General features: G+C 42.3%; 1 protein-coding gene across 1 annotated transcript in view; it reads left to right on the forward strand.

Annotated features, from left to right (window-relative positions):
* The first annotated feature begins 12,265 nt into the window (after nucleotides 1-12,265).
* dok6 (docking protein 6) overlaps nucleotides 12,266-16,381 on the forward strand; it is a 35,493-nt gene continuing 31,377 nt past the window's right edge. The window contains exon 1 of the mRNA XM_076158288.1: nucleotides 12,266-12,439. Coding sequence (XP_076014403.1) covers nucleotides 12,374-12,439 — 66 coding nt within the window. The 5' untranslated portion in view covers nucleotides 12,266-12,373. The remainder of the gene's footprint in view (nucleotides 12,440-16,381) is intronic.

The raw sequence follows: 16,381 nt of genomic DNA on the forward strand, positions 1-16,381 counted from the left end.
TGATTATTGGTGTGTGTGGGAGTTTTTAGAGGAATGGTGATGGTGCAGCAACAAATGTGCCCATTCATATTTTTATTAGCTCTCAGCTTTCTATTAAGCTGCCCTCCTTTTGGACAATGAACTATATTGTTGTCTGTTCCTCTGAGCTGTGCGTATATTTTCCTACCTCACTTTGTTAGGAAAAGGTTCAATTCAAAATAAAATATTACACCCATTCTTCTCTCTGGTGTGTTTTTATCCACGTGTAACGGCGTAACATTTCCTGTATGTTGACGTTTTAATCGCCTGGCTGGATGCATTGCTCAATTTCAATACTTATTTTATTTGACAGATATCCTGTGATAACTATGGCAATAACACACAGAGACAATCGATGTGTTACTCTGCACATGCACGGCATTCAAACTGGTTTTTATAACTATTGGGTTTTCATTAATAGTCTATAGATGTTGTCAATTGACATCCCTGTATCCCTTGCGCAACATTAATATTAATATTTGAAAACATTTTAATTGTTCCTGCTGTTCTCTCGCTATCAATCATTGTTCCACACGTGCCAGTAACTCTGTGAGATGTACAATTAATTAGAGCATTTGACAAATGTCTCTTTCAGTCTACTGTTGTTATTGGATTTCCTGCTGAAACATTGTGGTGCCAGTGGTGATGGGCCAGTGCTGCGTAGTTGTGAAGCTACACGAGCGTAATTCAGATGCGTGTTTATTTTTACAGATTAATTTCACCTCAAGCACAGTCGGAGATAAATCTAGGGTGACGTGTTTGGAAAAATTAAACTCTGGAAGAAAGTTTGACAAGAAATTTCCTCTTAATTATTATGGTCATTAGATGAAAAAGCTATTTTAATGAATATAGTAAGCATAGAATTCAATAACCCGAACTAGCCAAATGCCTTCAGCAAATACGGAAGGAATATACAGTTTACAAAATATGGTTCATAATAGTCTGGCTGACAATCTGAGCTGGTGAGTCATTACACGTTGACACTAAGTATGCAGAGCCAAGGCACCAAACATCAAAGTACCCCAGGGGGTGACTGAAGTGGAAGGTGTGGGTTAGATGAAGGATAACGGCTTTTCATCTGAACACCAATCTCCCAGACTTCCGGGTCCCCCCCCAACCGCCAACATCCATACCTTGCTGTTCAGACAAACCTTGAGAGCGGAAAGCCTCTGATTTGAATGCCTCAGCTTCCCTCCCAGGGTCATTCATACGGGAGCGCAGTCGTCACTCCTCATTTGCTTTTGAGCGGCAATGGAGCGAAATGACCGATCCATAATGGCCTCCACCGTATCCATGTCGGACAGTGTTACAATGCCTGCAGGGCTGCGATGGGTTGTGACTAAAGCTGTCAGTCTTTGTTATTGCCCGGGCAAAAATACTGCAGAGATCCAACGTGATAGGCCGGATTTATGATGTGTTGAACATACAGCAACTAAACCAGTGACACCAAGGTGACACGTTATAAATGCAAACCTTCTAAATGGTTTTCCTGCCCGTTTTACAGGTGGCAAGGTGTGCAAATAGCAATGACGTATTAACCCCTAGTGACAGATGTTATTGCACATATGGGGCAGAGAGCACATGCGTCAAGCCTCATGCAGGCAGTGGCAGAAAAAGTAGTCCATTCCTTTGCTCACTTGTTAGAAATATCCTGCACTAAAAATTCAACTGAAGTAACTAAATAAAGTATCAGCTAACTTTACTCAGATTTAAATGTTTCTCACTCTGTCCAGTTTTAGGTTTTAGGGCACAAAATGGAATATAGTCAAGTAAAATGTAAGTACTTCCTCCATTTTGCAAAACTGTAAAACACAGACACATGTACACAACCACAGTATATGTAGTTTATGTGAAAGAACTCAGTGAGGTGAAGTGTTGTTCATGAAGCAAGGGACACATGGGGCAAACAAAGGCTGGCTTTGTGTTTAGCTTTGTGTGTGTGTGATGATGTCGACGGTGTGATGGAATTTAAAAGATCTTTCCATACTGACAGCTTCTATTATTTCAGTACGGCCATTCATTTGCCCAAAAGGATGGGAAAGAAAACACACGGTGTGAAAATCAAAACACCACGCTCAAATACATATTCACACATGCACAGACTTATTTATGCCCTAACAGATTTAGTAGATGTTTATATTAGACTCTATCGGTTGTGATTCGCTGAGCTCGGCAGCAAGTGGAGAGCTCGATAGGCCGCACGTGTGCGTCCAGGTCTTGTGCGGGAAAGAGAGGTATACATCAGACAGATGTCAAAATTCACAGCAGGGTGCGGCCATAGGTGGGCCTATCACCGCAGCTTGAGTCTCTGAAGCCTTTTTCAGACTCGGAAGAATGAAAGGGAAGACGATCAGGGGGATAGCAAGAGGGAGGAAACAGAAGAGAGGAAATTAAAGGGTAAGAGATAACCTAAAGGTCAGATAACACAAAGTAGAGTATTAATTCTGTGACACCTCTGTGACAATGCTGCGATAACTCCGCTCCCACACGTTTTCTCAGCTTTACCTATATTTTGGGATGTATTAAAACAATACAAAATGCACATTAAATAAAGTTGAGCAAGCTGTAAGATGCATCGCTTGATAGAGAAGCATTGTTGTTTGCCTTCATATGCGAACCAGCAGACAGATGAGGGTGCATTAGGAACAAACCGACACAGCATCAGCCACGGGCCCATTACGAGTGAGAAGAGTGCTGTGAGGACAGATGGGATGAAAGACAAGCTTGCAGCTTGCACGGTCTGCATGGTGCCACCAGTGTTTTCAGACTGTCGTTTAAAATAAGGAAGGCCATTAATAACCTCCTCACTGTGCTCTGCTCAGCTGCAGTCTGGCGCTTCTTGCAGAGCTAAATGTGGCGCTGCATGGCAGCAGACTGGCAGACTGTGTCAAAGAGACCATATATACCTGAAGAGAGTGGGGGGGGAGGGGGAGAGTGGAGACGTGTGTGTGTGTGTGTGGTTCTGCATTTGTCTGTGCTGTCTGCGAAACCGCTGTATATTTTGGTTTGATTGTAACGTCTGTGTTGGATGCTGTTCTTTCAGCTCGCTCACCTGTTTGCTTATGCGCTATATCTACGTGTCCTCCTGCGGTTGGATGCGAGTCAGATAGTGGCGATGGCGTCTGAGAAGCCGTCAGCACTGAGGTGAAAAGTTATGGTTGCCCGTGGTAATGACTGTGTTCCTTCTTGTCAAACCTTTACTTTGGCAGATGAACAAAACATTAAATCTGACAGGGAGGGGTTTTTTTCCCCTCGTGATCCAAAAATATTACATGTACATAGCCACACTGTGAATGTGTTATTGCTAAGATGGAGTGGGTACTTTGGTGGAGAAAAAAATAAGCTTTTCCTGAGTGGCAAGGTGACTCATATAACTATTGAGTTATTTTAGGCCTCTATGCTTTTTAAACAAACCTCTGACCAATCTTAGACATTTGATTTATAATAACCATTCATTACCAACTGGCTGCCCTGTGACCAACCCACTCAACTATTAGAATGAAATTGAAAAATTTGAAAAGCTATAATGTGTATTCAGACAGCTGAAAGTGAATAATCTTTGAATACCAGATACTCAAGGTGATGCATGGAATTTACCAATCAAGGGCTGCTGGATGGAACACACACACATCTCCTTTTTCAGATGTGATGGAAGTTCCGTGCGTGTGTTTTCTAGCCTGTGCTCAAGTGAAACACGATTTTTCCTGGAAAAGCTAATTATTCCAACTTGAACCACTTAAGCCCCACTGTAAAATGATAGTCTTTAAGTCTGTGTACAGTAGTTCTATCCCACCATACCTGGCAAACTCTTCAGGATCTTTTAACATGCAGAGCAACATGTGCTACTATTATATGGTTCCCTTATTGCAGAATTTTACTGAGGTGTGACTAGTGTGACCTAATACTGTCAAACCAATGGTTACCTTCACATGGGTGCCTATGGTATGTTGGTATAATCTGTAATGTGTGATTTAATGGTGCATATCAAATCCTGGAACAACTACAGTGCTATCTGAGAGTGCTGAAGTTCCAGCAACACACACACACACACACACACACACACACACACACACACGCACACACACACGCACACACGCACACACACTGTCAACAACTGAGACTTGGCCAATGTGCCGTCCAGGTTAATTACAGAAGGCTTTAACAGATCAAATACTCCCTCTGTGTTCTAGTCCAAGACAAATAAATGAGGCCTTGAGGCAAAAGAAAAGTTCCTTTTGTTTGATACATAATTAAGAAAAATACCCCGCTTTTGCAGCTACAAGACTATTTCCAAACTAAACTCAGGTGAGCAGAGAGCCCAAACAAGAACATCTGGCAGAGGTGTAAACTAGTGACAAAAGACTACACGTGTATCTCTGCAGACACATAAAGTGTAAACCCAAGAGGTCAACTGTGCATGCAACCTGTCACCTTCAACAAAAAGACTGCAGCTATTGTTGTAATGCTTTATAACCAAAACAAGGAGCAACAGGGAGGAATTGCTGTCAAGTTTTTACACACAAAAGACACAAACACCGACATTTGTTCCTGTATAAATGGGTGCCAGTGATGGAATTTTATGCTCCTGATGCAGATGTGGGCCACATGTAAAAGCCTTCCTAAAACAAGCAGTGCTGAATTGGGACAGTTGTGCTTACAGTACATCTCCAGGAGGGGCTGGCTGCCTACCAGGCTGCACTGCTCTCACACGTGCACCTTAGAATGAACAATCACAAGTCCTCTTCACATATGAACATCTTAAAGAAGTGAACTCATCTCTCTCCTATGTGTTGTGCTTTTTGTATGGACTGGTGATTAAAGCCTGCAGGTCCTACATGGGCTCTAACAAAGTTGTGCTGCATTTTTGACACAATAGTTTTTGGATACCAGGCTTTTACAGTGAGATTTAATACGATTTCTGGACACATGAGAGAATTTTAAACCACCCTGATTTTGTCAGTGCATATTGCTTGGAGTCAGCTGTTTATCCTCCAGATGTGGCTGAGTTGAGATTGTGTTAATAATAACAGTAATAGCAATACTATAGCTTGGGAATGTGGCATCAATCTTAAACACAAAGCCATGGATAACAGAGGAAATGGATCGGGTTTCAAAGAATCGCTGCCTAACTGAGGCACCATCAGAGGATCTGCCTGAAGAACAAACAATTGTTTGCAATGGAAAGAAAAATAAATGCGGAAAACTAACTCAAGGATTTATGATGCCTGGCAAGACAACAAGGGATATTCTGTATAGCTACATACAGTTGTGTATCGTGGGCAAACAATAAGGCCATGCATCACAGATGAGTGCACACACTTATTTGCATTCAGTCGTAATAGAAGAAAAGGAAGTGAGGAAGTTTTGGGCCAAGCTCTCAAGGGCCCAGGGGTAGTGGAAGTGGAGCACAGCATGAAAACAAAACTGAAAAAACCTGAGAAACTACAGTTCATAGTTAACTACATCAAAAGGACTCCAAAAATAATTTTGTTTTCAAGTTTTAGAGCGACTCAGCAAAAATTATTTTGTAGCTTCCTGTAACACATGAAAGAGTAGACAGACTTATGAGCAGCGGGCAAGATCCCAATCACAATTCTATTAAAGAAGTGTGCTACTGTATTTATAGCAGGTTCATGCTTGAGGAGCATGGAGTGCAAAATATAAAGACCTGTGACGAATCAGGCACCGGTGATGGGCCACAAAATCATGAAGCAGGCTGTCCCCGGACTCTGACGTCATCGCTGACCTTTCAGTATTTACAGAGGAGGTTTGATTTCCACTAATTTTCCATGCTCACACATGAGCCGTTGTGGAGCGAGCCCTGGAGGTAAAAGAGTAGCTTTGTCCCAACCTGGATGGTGAGCGCTGGAGTCATGTGCTTCTGCCAAGCCAAAAGAAGGGCCCACAAGCTACAGCCATTGAGAAAAGCACAAGCATCACCTGTTTTGTATTAAATCTGTCAGATTAAATAAGGAAGCCAATCACCTTTGGAGCTCAAGGTGCAGCTTTTGCCACATTTGACCCTCACCTCCATTGATCTTTCTTGTATCCAACACCTGACCAACTGACGCGCTGTTGCACTAAATTCTGCATATTTGAAGACCAAACTTATATCAACAACCAATTCAAAACTATCTTGGTTTCAACTGAATTAAGTTTTAGGACTTATACTGTAGCTTACTATATTTGTACCAATATATTAGTCAGAGAGCTTATACTTTGGTACTTCACCACATTATAAAATAAGATATACAGAATCTCATCATCACACAATTTAAGAATATATACATGTAAACTATCCCTACATAGCACTCCTTGTTAGACAAAGCAGACAATATTGCCCTCTACAGGGCATACACATTAGTCATGCTTGTTCCCACTCTTTTTGAATGAAGAGAGGCTGCTATTAGTTAAAGGGACACAGCAGCACATGTTAGCAAATCTGCAGGATCAGGGCCTGCTGGCTGGCACACAAGTGAGATTGTCACACTTGTGATTCACACTCTCTTGACAGCAAGCCTCTGTCGTGCTGGAGTGTGCTTGAGCAACATATTGAATCTTTACTAGCTTCAGTTTTTCAGCTGATCAGTCCCTGACCATTGATCTCACAGTATTGAGGGTATGAGAGAAGAGATTTTCAAAATAAAACATGACAACAAACTGCAGTGTGATGACATCAGCACTAAACGCAATGTTGATAGATTTATAAACTGTATATATCATTATAAAGCACTGAGAATACAATTATAATCACGTTAGTTATAATAATGTTGAGTTTAAGAATATAATTATGAAGTAGAAAATCAAGGTGAGGACTTACTCAAATGTTTACATTCATTAATCATAAAAATGTGAGATGTAATTTATCAGATGTCACAGACGATTGAAATAAATGAGTGGGTCACATGAAGGACCTGGTCAGTGATCCAGGACCAGCCACTCCTTCCCTTAGAAAGCTGATGAATCCACTTTCTGGTCTCCAAATTGGCTGCGTGGTATAAAGAAAAAGACAGAGCGGGGGGAAAAAAACCGACGTCTCATCCCTCTTGTGAGGATGGAGGGGGGCACCTACTTCACTCCTCTATCTTCCAGTGGATTCAGCCTCCCCTGCTGCCTCTGTGAGAAATGCCACAGCAGCAGAACTGCAAAGTCTCCCGAGATCGAGCCCAGGGTTCATCCTCACCGTGCCACAAGATGGACCTCAATTTAGAACACAAAGACTGGGTCAAACCAGTGGGAGGTATAGCCTTTCACTGACAATGATCCATTCCTTTTCAAGTCATTGTGTCCATCTTTCCTCTCTTCTTCCTTCTCTCTATTGGTGCACTTTCCCCTCTGCTTCACCGCATGTCTGTATCTACTCTTTCCTTTCCTCCCTTCCCTCTCATCTCCATCTCACACTCTCACCTCAGCCTCCTGCAGATCTTTCACTCTTCTTTCATTACCATAAAAACCTTCTCAAATTCTAGATTTTATACTTGCAACTAAAAACCAGTGCTGATTCAATGTATGTGTTCTATATATGTTCAATGATTAGGATATAGGGAATCATAGAGAAACATAAAAAGTTCACTGCTTTGTTGTTGCCAATTACATTATTTAATTAAATTACGTTGTACCCCTTTGTTTCTGGTAAGATTCTTGGTTAATTTGATGCTTGGAGCTGTTCTTGCAGCAGTTTTCTTTTAGCCGAGTCGTCCATAATTGAAGTATAGACCCCTCTCAAATCGCCCACTCACACAATTCACCTTCCAGAGAAGGACAGATTTGCCCTCCAGACACTTCTGCTTCTTTACTGTTATGGAGTAAATCACAAACATGCCATGGCAGGACCTTTGGGACTTTCAACACCTTGGCTGTCCTATATTATATGACTAACCAATGTTCTCCTTGTAGGGCCAAGGCGACATAGAGCCCACTTCACTTATTTTGAGAAATTAGTATTTTTTCCTCTTTCCACTCCACCTTTTATCCTCCAGGCTTTGACATTTAATCAAACCCAAATCCCATTGTGCCTATTAACATATCAGACTGATAGGGGATGCTGTAAAAAGCTTGAGCACAGGAACCTAGAGCAGAACATTACCATAACACTGCCTGTGTGATCTCTATTTTCTCTTTTCTCTCCTCCACCCGCCAACGCATACCTGGTAAACGGCTGAGCATGAAGACACAACTCTCTCCCTCTCTCCCTCTCATGCTTATCTTTTTGAAACATGTTAATTATTTAGCTGTTTGTGCCTGTGAGTGTTTGCCAAATATCACTGCGACAAACTAAGCCTCAAGAGCAAAGGCAATTCTAATATTTCACCAGTCTATCAAAACTATCTCCAGGTTGTTTTACCCTCTGCAGAGACTGTATAAACAATTCAATCTTGTGTTGGATCGCGTGGTGTTCAAATGGGAGTCGTGGTTCCACTGCAGTCAACTCAGTTTTCCCCAAGATTAATCATCGTAAATGTGGGGGGACTTCTATACCTGCCACAGAACATGCATGAAATATGATGATGATTATACCTGATAAATTGCTATATAGGAATGGTTCTTTTCTACGGCTCAGCAGATTTGGTTTGCACATGACCTTGGTGAAGGTCTCTCTGCTCTTGAGTGCGCCCCCCACATCTGACCTTGTTGGCAACTATTCATGTATGTCAGGGCCATATGTTGGTTTCTGTGGGGGCCTACACAGTGTGCAGCCTTCCTACCTGAGACCAGATGAGGCTAAAATGGTTGTAGGTTCGGCATCACAACAGGCAATTTCTACCAGTATCTCCAAACCCAGGACAGCTCTTGGTTCTTATCAGAGCTGAATATGTCATCCTAACATTGTTTTTTTTACAAAGAAGATTATTAAGGCAGAAGAACTTTGACAAGTCTGAAATTTGAGGACACTTCCACAGAGATATGACTATCAAAGCCAAGCTGTTTATTGGATGGGTGGCAGCTTGCTCTATCTTTACTCTCCCTTGTGATTGTAATGAACATGAAGGCAAACAGATATTTTGTTTCAGCTTTGGACTCAAAAGCTGACACTTGATGAAACAGCAGTTTTCAGCGTGTCAACCAGCAATACCACGCTGCACAAAGCCCCCAACCACTGAAAGTAGAGGATTTTTTCTTTCAGGGCAAAGGAAGAGATGATTACATTAACATGAGCAAAAGGATTTATGTGCAAAACAATAAAGGTGCAGGCTGGGTTGGAACATTGCTGTCACCATTAATATAAGTAAATCTGTTCTCTCATATTGCCAGCATATGGCGCTGGGTTAATTGTTGAAATGCAAAGTAAAACAACAGATTAATCTTGGAGGGACAATTTTACAGGAAAAAGATGTTTGAATTTTACATCCCAAATACAGTTATCTATGTAACTCGGTTATATAAGCCCTCACTCTCCTCCACATTTTAATCAACATAAGTAATCCAGCCCTTCATATCAATATACCTGATTCATCTGCTGTACACCAAGGCTTTCACTCTCTACCACAGCACATCCAGAGCTACTGCATATCTCACGACATCCTGATCGGGATTATAGCTTTGGCAGGGATTACAATGTGTTTTTGCTTCTACATTGAGTGCTTTTTGGTTGCCAGTCTGCAATATCATACAGGGGCTGTCAGGTTTTATTCTACAACAAATCAACAACATCAATCCATGGCTATATAATAATGACAAGACAGGGTGCTGTCACGGTCTGTCTCTTGTGTTACTTGCGGTTTTATTTTGAAACTCTGTCTTGTCCACGTTCCTGGTGTCTTTACTTCCTACCCTCATGTATTTCCCATCATGGTGATTACCTGTCTTCCCTAATGTGGTTCACCTGTGTCTCGTTGTCTCCTCCCCTGTCTGATGTGTATATGTGTTACATGTGTTCTTTGTCCGATCGTTACGTTATGTTGCTTCTGTTACCGTTCCTGTTTCCCGTGTCCTCCGTGGCAGTATCTCCCTCTCGCTTCACAGTGTTTCCCTGTGCGCTCAACCCCGGACCTACGCCTGAACCTGACCTCGCCTCCCGTCTCCAGCCCTCGCATTTACGCCTGCCCTCGACCTCGTCTCTTGCAGCCTGCCCACGGATGTACCCTGCCTGTCCCCGACACTGCCTTTTGCCAGCTCCCCTGGAACCTTTTGCCCGTTATAATAAATACATAATAAATACATGTGTTTCCTGAGAATCTGCGCTTGGGTCCTCTGTTCTAGTGAACCGTGACAGGTGCTCGCACACTGGCAATCTCAAATTATGTTCCCTTATTAATAGGCTACCTGGTGAAAAATATGGAAATGATATTCATTGTCAGACAGCTAATAACCAAAAGGCAAGGTAAAAAATGTGTTGCAAATTAGTCTGAACATTAAGCTTTGTTGAGCATTTGCATATCTACATTATTTTCCAGGAACATGATGAAAAAAGTGTGTATTTAAAATGTCAGTGATTATTTCAGACTTCAGGAGTTATAGGAAAATTCACCAATTATGTCGGTAATCATGTGTGGCATGATGACTATTGAGCCGGCGCAAAAGCAGAATGTGCTCCATGTATTTAAATGGGATTTTAAGGATCAGAAGCAGAAAGGTGAACACTGCCACCCTACTACATAGGCTGTTATACAAATAATACAAAAGAAAACACCAAAATACGCTGTTACTATAAAAATCTGCATTCACAAACCCCTCACTACCATGGAAACTGAGTATGCAGAAGATCTAAAAGAAAATCAAAACAAATTACCAAGAAAACATAGTGATAGATTGTCAAATAAAAACTTCCCACGACAATAGAAAATCTTTACCAATAAAACTATTTAAGTCTCTATACAAAAACTATAATCAAGTAAACAAATTCTAATTGACTAACTGAAATGGATTGATTTTCTTGAAAATACGTTGGTTATTGTCACTCTGCACATGAACACAATTAGAGACCTTAAAATTCGGAACTAATAAAAAAAACAGAGCCGTTTTATCATAATTTTGAGATGAGACCATCATTTCTCAGTGATGACTAATGGCTGACTCGTTCCCTATAAAGCCCCAAAACAACCAATCAACTAAAAGTGTTGACCACGATGAGTGATTATAGTTCACTGATCCACTCAGGGGGAATTCTAATTAAAAAGGATGATTTTGCAGTGATTAAACTGGGACATTATTAAGGCTTATTTTCATTCTAACTAGTTGAAGTAAACCCTCTGGTTTGCTGCACTGAATTCTATACTGATTAATTGGTTAAAGCAATGATTGTGTAGTCTGTGGAATCATTGGAAATCTAAATTTCCACCTCCTCCCTGCTGCTGCACCCAAGTCTATCCTCCACAACTCTCACATGAGACCTCAGACCATGAGTCACAATTGACAACTGGGGCAGCCATTCCCCTTGTGGTAAATGGTATTGGGGTCCAAAAGGTTTTTCGCAAATCAGGTCTTAGGTGTAGGTGGCACTACAGAGCCATGACACTTTCCACATAACCGAGTGGTTTTTAAATTGAAAGTTACGTGCTTAGATGCTATTGCTATAAACATATTCTCAATTTAATTATATGACTTTGACCTAATCAACAACAAAAACACAGAAAACCCTCAGGAGTGTGTTTCTGCCGTACTGAAACCAAGTTTACAGTATTTGCTCCATTGGTACCTGACGCCCATATAGAAAAGAATTACATTCGTAGTCGAGTATTTATATTTTTTCGAAAATTTAATAACGAACATGATGCCACAAACACGTAATCCCCACAGATTGCAATTATGCTGATTTCTGCTGCAATTTCCATATTTACCAAAGGGAAGCTTTTAGTACCACAGGTGGCACTGGTAACACGGTTTGAGAACCACTGTATATGGGCTTTAGGTACGAATTGATTAAAAATTGGCATAAGGGTATTCGAATCCCGGAGAGATTCAAGTAATAATATGTGGCGTATAAAAAATGTAGGTAAGGGAATTATCTGAGGAAATTAAAATGCGCATTTGTTTTGAGATTTTTTCGAGGTGGAAAAGTTCCCCCCTCCCCCCTCGCGCTTTTGGGGATGGTGTGGTCCAGGAAGCCGCTCTTCTCTCCTCTCCTCCCGGCTTGAGGTGAGTCAGCTGACGTGTGGTATCTCCCTCCGCGCCCGGATGGAACGCGCCGCCGCTGAAGCCGGGAAGCACGAGCGCTGACACAAGGAGAAGAGGTGGTGGTGCCGGCGCTCGCTCTCTCCTCTATCCCTCCTCCCCGCTGGATGTCGGAGCGACCGAAAGCGTAGCTGAAACGCCTCAGTGCCCGAGAAAAGAGCTCGCTTTGCGGCGTTCAGCCCCTGGGAGCTACCAGCTTCACCTCCCCCCCCCCCTCCCCCCCTTCCCCATCCGCCCCCTCACCATGGCTTCCAACTTCAACGACATAGTGAAACAGGGATACGTGCGGATACGGAGTAAGAAACTGGGGGTGAGTACTGTTGCACTTGCTGCTAAGCGGCGACCGAGGAGGAGGTGGAAGTGGAAGAGTTCCAGTTGTTTGCGGTCTTTCAGCATCGGGGGCGACTACATGTAGAAACAGCCGTAAATGTTCCGCGGGCACCGTCCTGCTGAGCTGCTGAGGCCAAGTTTGATCTTGTGGTCAAACGCGTTTGTGTATTGTGTGATATTGGCGAATTGTGTCTGTCTGTGGTGACAGTTGGGGTTTCATGTCGTCAGGTGCATGTGAAATGTCCTCTCATGTTCAGCTGACAGCAGATAACTTTGTATTTTCTTTGTGGAAGTTTGATCGCGTTTTTAAATTAAGTAGTTATATAGCTATTAACAACCTAGCTGGAGTGACATAAGATGAGGCAAATACTGCTATAAGAATACTTATAATATCACCTTTGACTGACATAATACTCTATCTGTATGTACATACAAAGTATGATAACTCAGGGAATGATCCACTGAATGCTGTTATAATTACACTGATTTCACCTTCGAACCAGTATAGACTTTAATTCCCTTCACGACATGAATTCAATGCGTTTGGTGCAGATGATCAGATGCTCCGTGGTTCTAGGCTGCATTCTAGGGCAAAATCGTAAACATCAACCCGGGAACGCCGTTCGTCACTCCACAAATTATCATTACACTCAGTCAGCACAGCCTTTCTGTACTTTAACTCACTTTCAGTCTTGATGGATTATTCCCAGGACTCAAAAAGTCTCATTGAAATCCAGCTGATTCGGAGTGCTGGCAGCTCTTCAAGCCTTTGATAATGGATTGCCACCGAGATTCAGCAATGAGAAAAATAGCTTGACATCTTAAATTGAAATGAATGATATATGTTCAATCATGAGAACCTTATTGTCTGACTCATAAAGCCATCTGCTTTTGTCCATACTTCCAGCTCATTACACTGACAGGCTAACAGAACGGGCACACTCCTCTGATGAAGTGTGATGATGGAGGCTAATGATGTCTGCCTCCTCACATCATCACCTGGCTTCATCTACGCCACTCTACTTTGGGTGGGTGTTGAATTTTAAGGCTCAATCTCAGTTGAGTAAGTGAACCCTCTACTGTCCTGCAAAGACAGGATCTTAGATAATGAATGGCAACAAAAGCCATTTGTTGTTGTCCACATGCAAATTTGCTTGTTCAAATGAAGTTGGCTTGATCTATTTACTTCCTTGTATACGCTATTAGTTAGATGGATTCAGAGAGAGGGAGTGTGCACAGTAGAGCTACTGCTGACTGCCGACTGCTCAGCAAGAGTGGATGCATGCTGCTCTGGCTGCGTTGGGGGGTATGGATGCCGTATGTGTGGCTGCTCTAGATCTCGTCCTGCTGTTAGTGGCGCTGGAGAGGAAACAGAATGTTTCTTGTGTCTCGCTCGCCCACTCCCTTAGCCTGCCACTCCTCTGCTGCTGTTTCATCACAGAAAAGACATGCCGCCGTGGCCTCAGCGGACCCCACTGTGGGCAGACAGAAAGTATTATCTAGCCACTTCACGGTGAGGAATCGCAGACAAATTCTCATTAAATTCTCTGTTAAAACACAAAATGAAGCAGGAAATAGGGAATGATTGTTTCATCACGTCACATTCCTGCCAATATTCCTCTTACTTGATTACTTTTTGTGAGGGCAATAAAAAGACCACATCAATGCTACATTACAGCCATTTCAAATGTTCAAACTAAAAACTAATATCTTTTGAACGAGGATCAAATCTAGTCTGCTGACCAAAGACAAAGGCTGTGATGGAGTGGACTGAAACGTGTGTGTAAAGGCTATTTTATTTGTTATGTATTTTATTATTAAAAGTTATTGTTGCTTCAATAGCTGAATAATATTCATGGAGTCAGTGTTGTACAGAATATGAAGGCTTTTCCTTTTTCAACACAGAATAAATCTAGGAATATTTCACCATTTAGTTGGACTTAAACAAAGAGTGAAATTCAAGGAAATGTCAAAAATAGCAACCAGCAGTAACACAGAAATGAACTGTCAAGAGACTACTGCTTTCTTAGTTTTTTATACTTTGTTTACTTGCTTTTACTAAATGCCTAGTCTGAGCTGCAGTAGTTGCAAAACAGAAAATACAACAACCTTTGCGTGTTTGAGGCCATAAAAAAAACCTATTTGTTCTAGTTACTACAAATTCTTCTTCTGATCCATCATTACAGAGAAGACAAATAAGATAAGAGTGAATGCTGTGCAAACTACCTGCCCAGCTGGCGTTGCTTGCAAGACCGGTCCCGGGTGATTTCATCCTCATGTGATGCTGACTTTATGCTTCTTAGTGTTTTAAAGGTCTCTTAAATATCACACATCAAAACTTGACATCACGGCTGACCTTCTAATAGCGCCACCTCAGTTTCTATTGTAATGCTGTTCTGTTTAAAATTTTGTAAATGTTTCATACTTTTTGCTGATTGCCAAGTCATACACTTGGATGGTTCTCTCTGTGTGGCTACACCAACAGCTTTGGCCAAACTCATCAGCATCACTCACTGTGATTGGCCCATTTCCAGACCCCATCATGTGTGAAGGTTGGATGCCATGAGGTCACGTAATCTGCCGAGTGATCGAAATGACCAAGCGGGGCACTCTGCCTCCTGTTGCTCTGTTCTCCAGGGACAGTTGTTTGCTTTTCCATTATCGTGGACGACACCAATTTACTGCATTAGCCGATGTAGTTGTTGCTTTGTTAGAGGTGTTGAATGCACAAGCAGTCTGTCTCCTCTTTCTCTCTTTCTCCTTCTGGTCCTCACCTCTCCCTCCATTCTTTCACCTTCTACCTCCCAACATCACACCTGTACTTCCCACTCCTCTCAAGTGTTTCTCTGATCTGCTCTCTCTCTTTTCTTTTCTTTTTTTTTTTTTTTTTAAATCTCTGCCTCTTTCTCCCTTGGTATCTGACTATCTCGCTCACCTTATCCCTCCCTCTCACCTCTCTCCCCTTCACTGGTTTGCAGACAGCACAGAGACTGAGCACAAAAGCATCCCATTCATCACCCCACACTGCACCCTTTCCATAACCCCAACAGGCCTTTCCCCCCGTGACGCAGTGCAAAGACACACACACACACACACACACACACACACACACACACACACACACACACACACACACACACACACACACACACACACACACACACACACACACACACACACACACACACACACACACACACACACACACACACACACACACACACACACACACACGATGGGTCAGCATTGAGGAATTGGTGCACACATCCCCCAACAAACAAGTAAACAATTTGCCTGAGAACAGTATGTGGATTCTCAATTAATTTTAATCCTGCAGCTTTGTACCGTACACAATTATTTTACCACGTGAAAACAAACTAAATGGCCACAATAGCAAAGACAGACATACAGTCCCAAGGGCAGAATACAAGAGACGAGGCATTGTTTAAGAAAATATGACATTTAGCAGCGACTGGAAACAGCAGCAGCAATGCAGGATATTGCCATCATCCCCGTGGTCTTTCCTCCCTCTGTGAAAAAATGGCTGATGCTATCAGTGGGATGGCCTACCTTGAAAAGCTGGAAAGCATGACCTTTGAGTAATTTGTGTGTCAGTCTCAGTTCCTGCACATGTTTGCCGGTTTAAGGATCACCGTTATAAATAGAAAAGGTCAGCAGAATATTTTCCCCATCCATCTAACTTTTCGCGAAGCCTGTCAAGGAAGGCTGTCGATCTAAGTTTGCTCCAGGTGTGTCTGTCAGTCACTCTCGCCATTCACAAACACGCTGGAATACATCCTTAAAGGAGGCGTACGCTCAATGAATGCGTATGTAGCTTAGTGGCAGTTAGACTCCCTGTTTCTGCACAGATGGTGCTTCCAGTCATCCAAATATTTAGATATTATATAATAGATGTTATTGT

Source organism: Genypterus blacodes, unplaced genomic scaffold (genome assembly GCF_046128005.1).
Source record: "Genypterus blacodes isolate CSIRO-AG114 ecotype Tasmania unplaced genomic scaffold, CSIRO-AGI_Gbla_v1 ptg000076l_1, whole genome shotgun sequence".
Classification (NCBI taxonomy): Eukaryota; Metazoa; Chordata; class Actinopteri; order Ophidiiformes; family Ophidiidae; genus Genypterus; species Genypterus blacodes.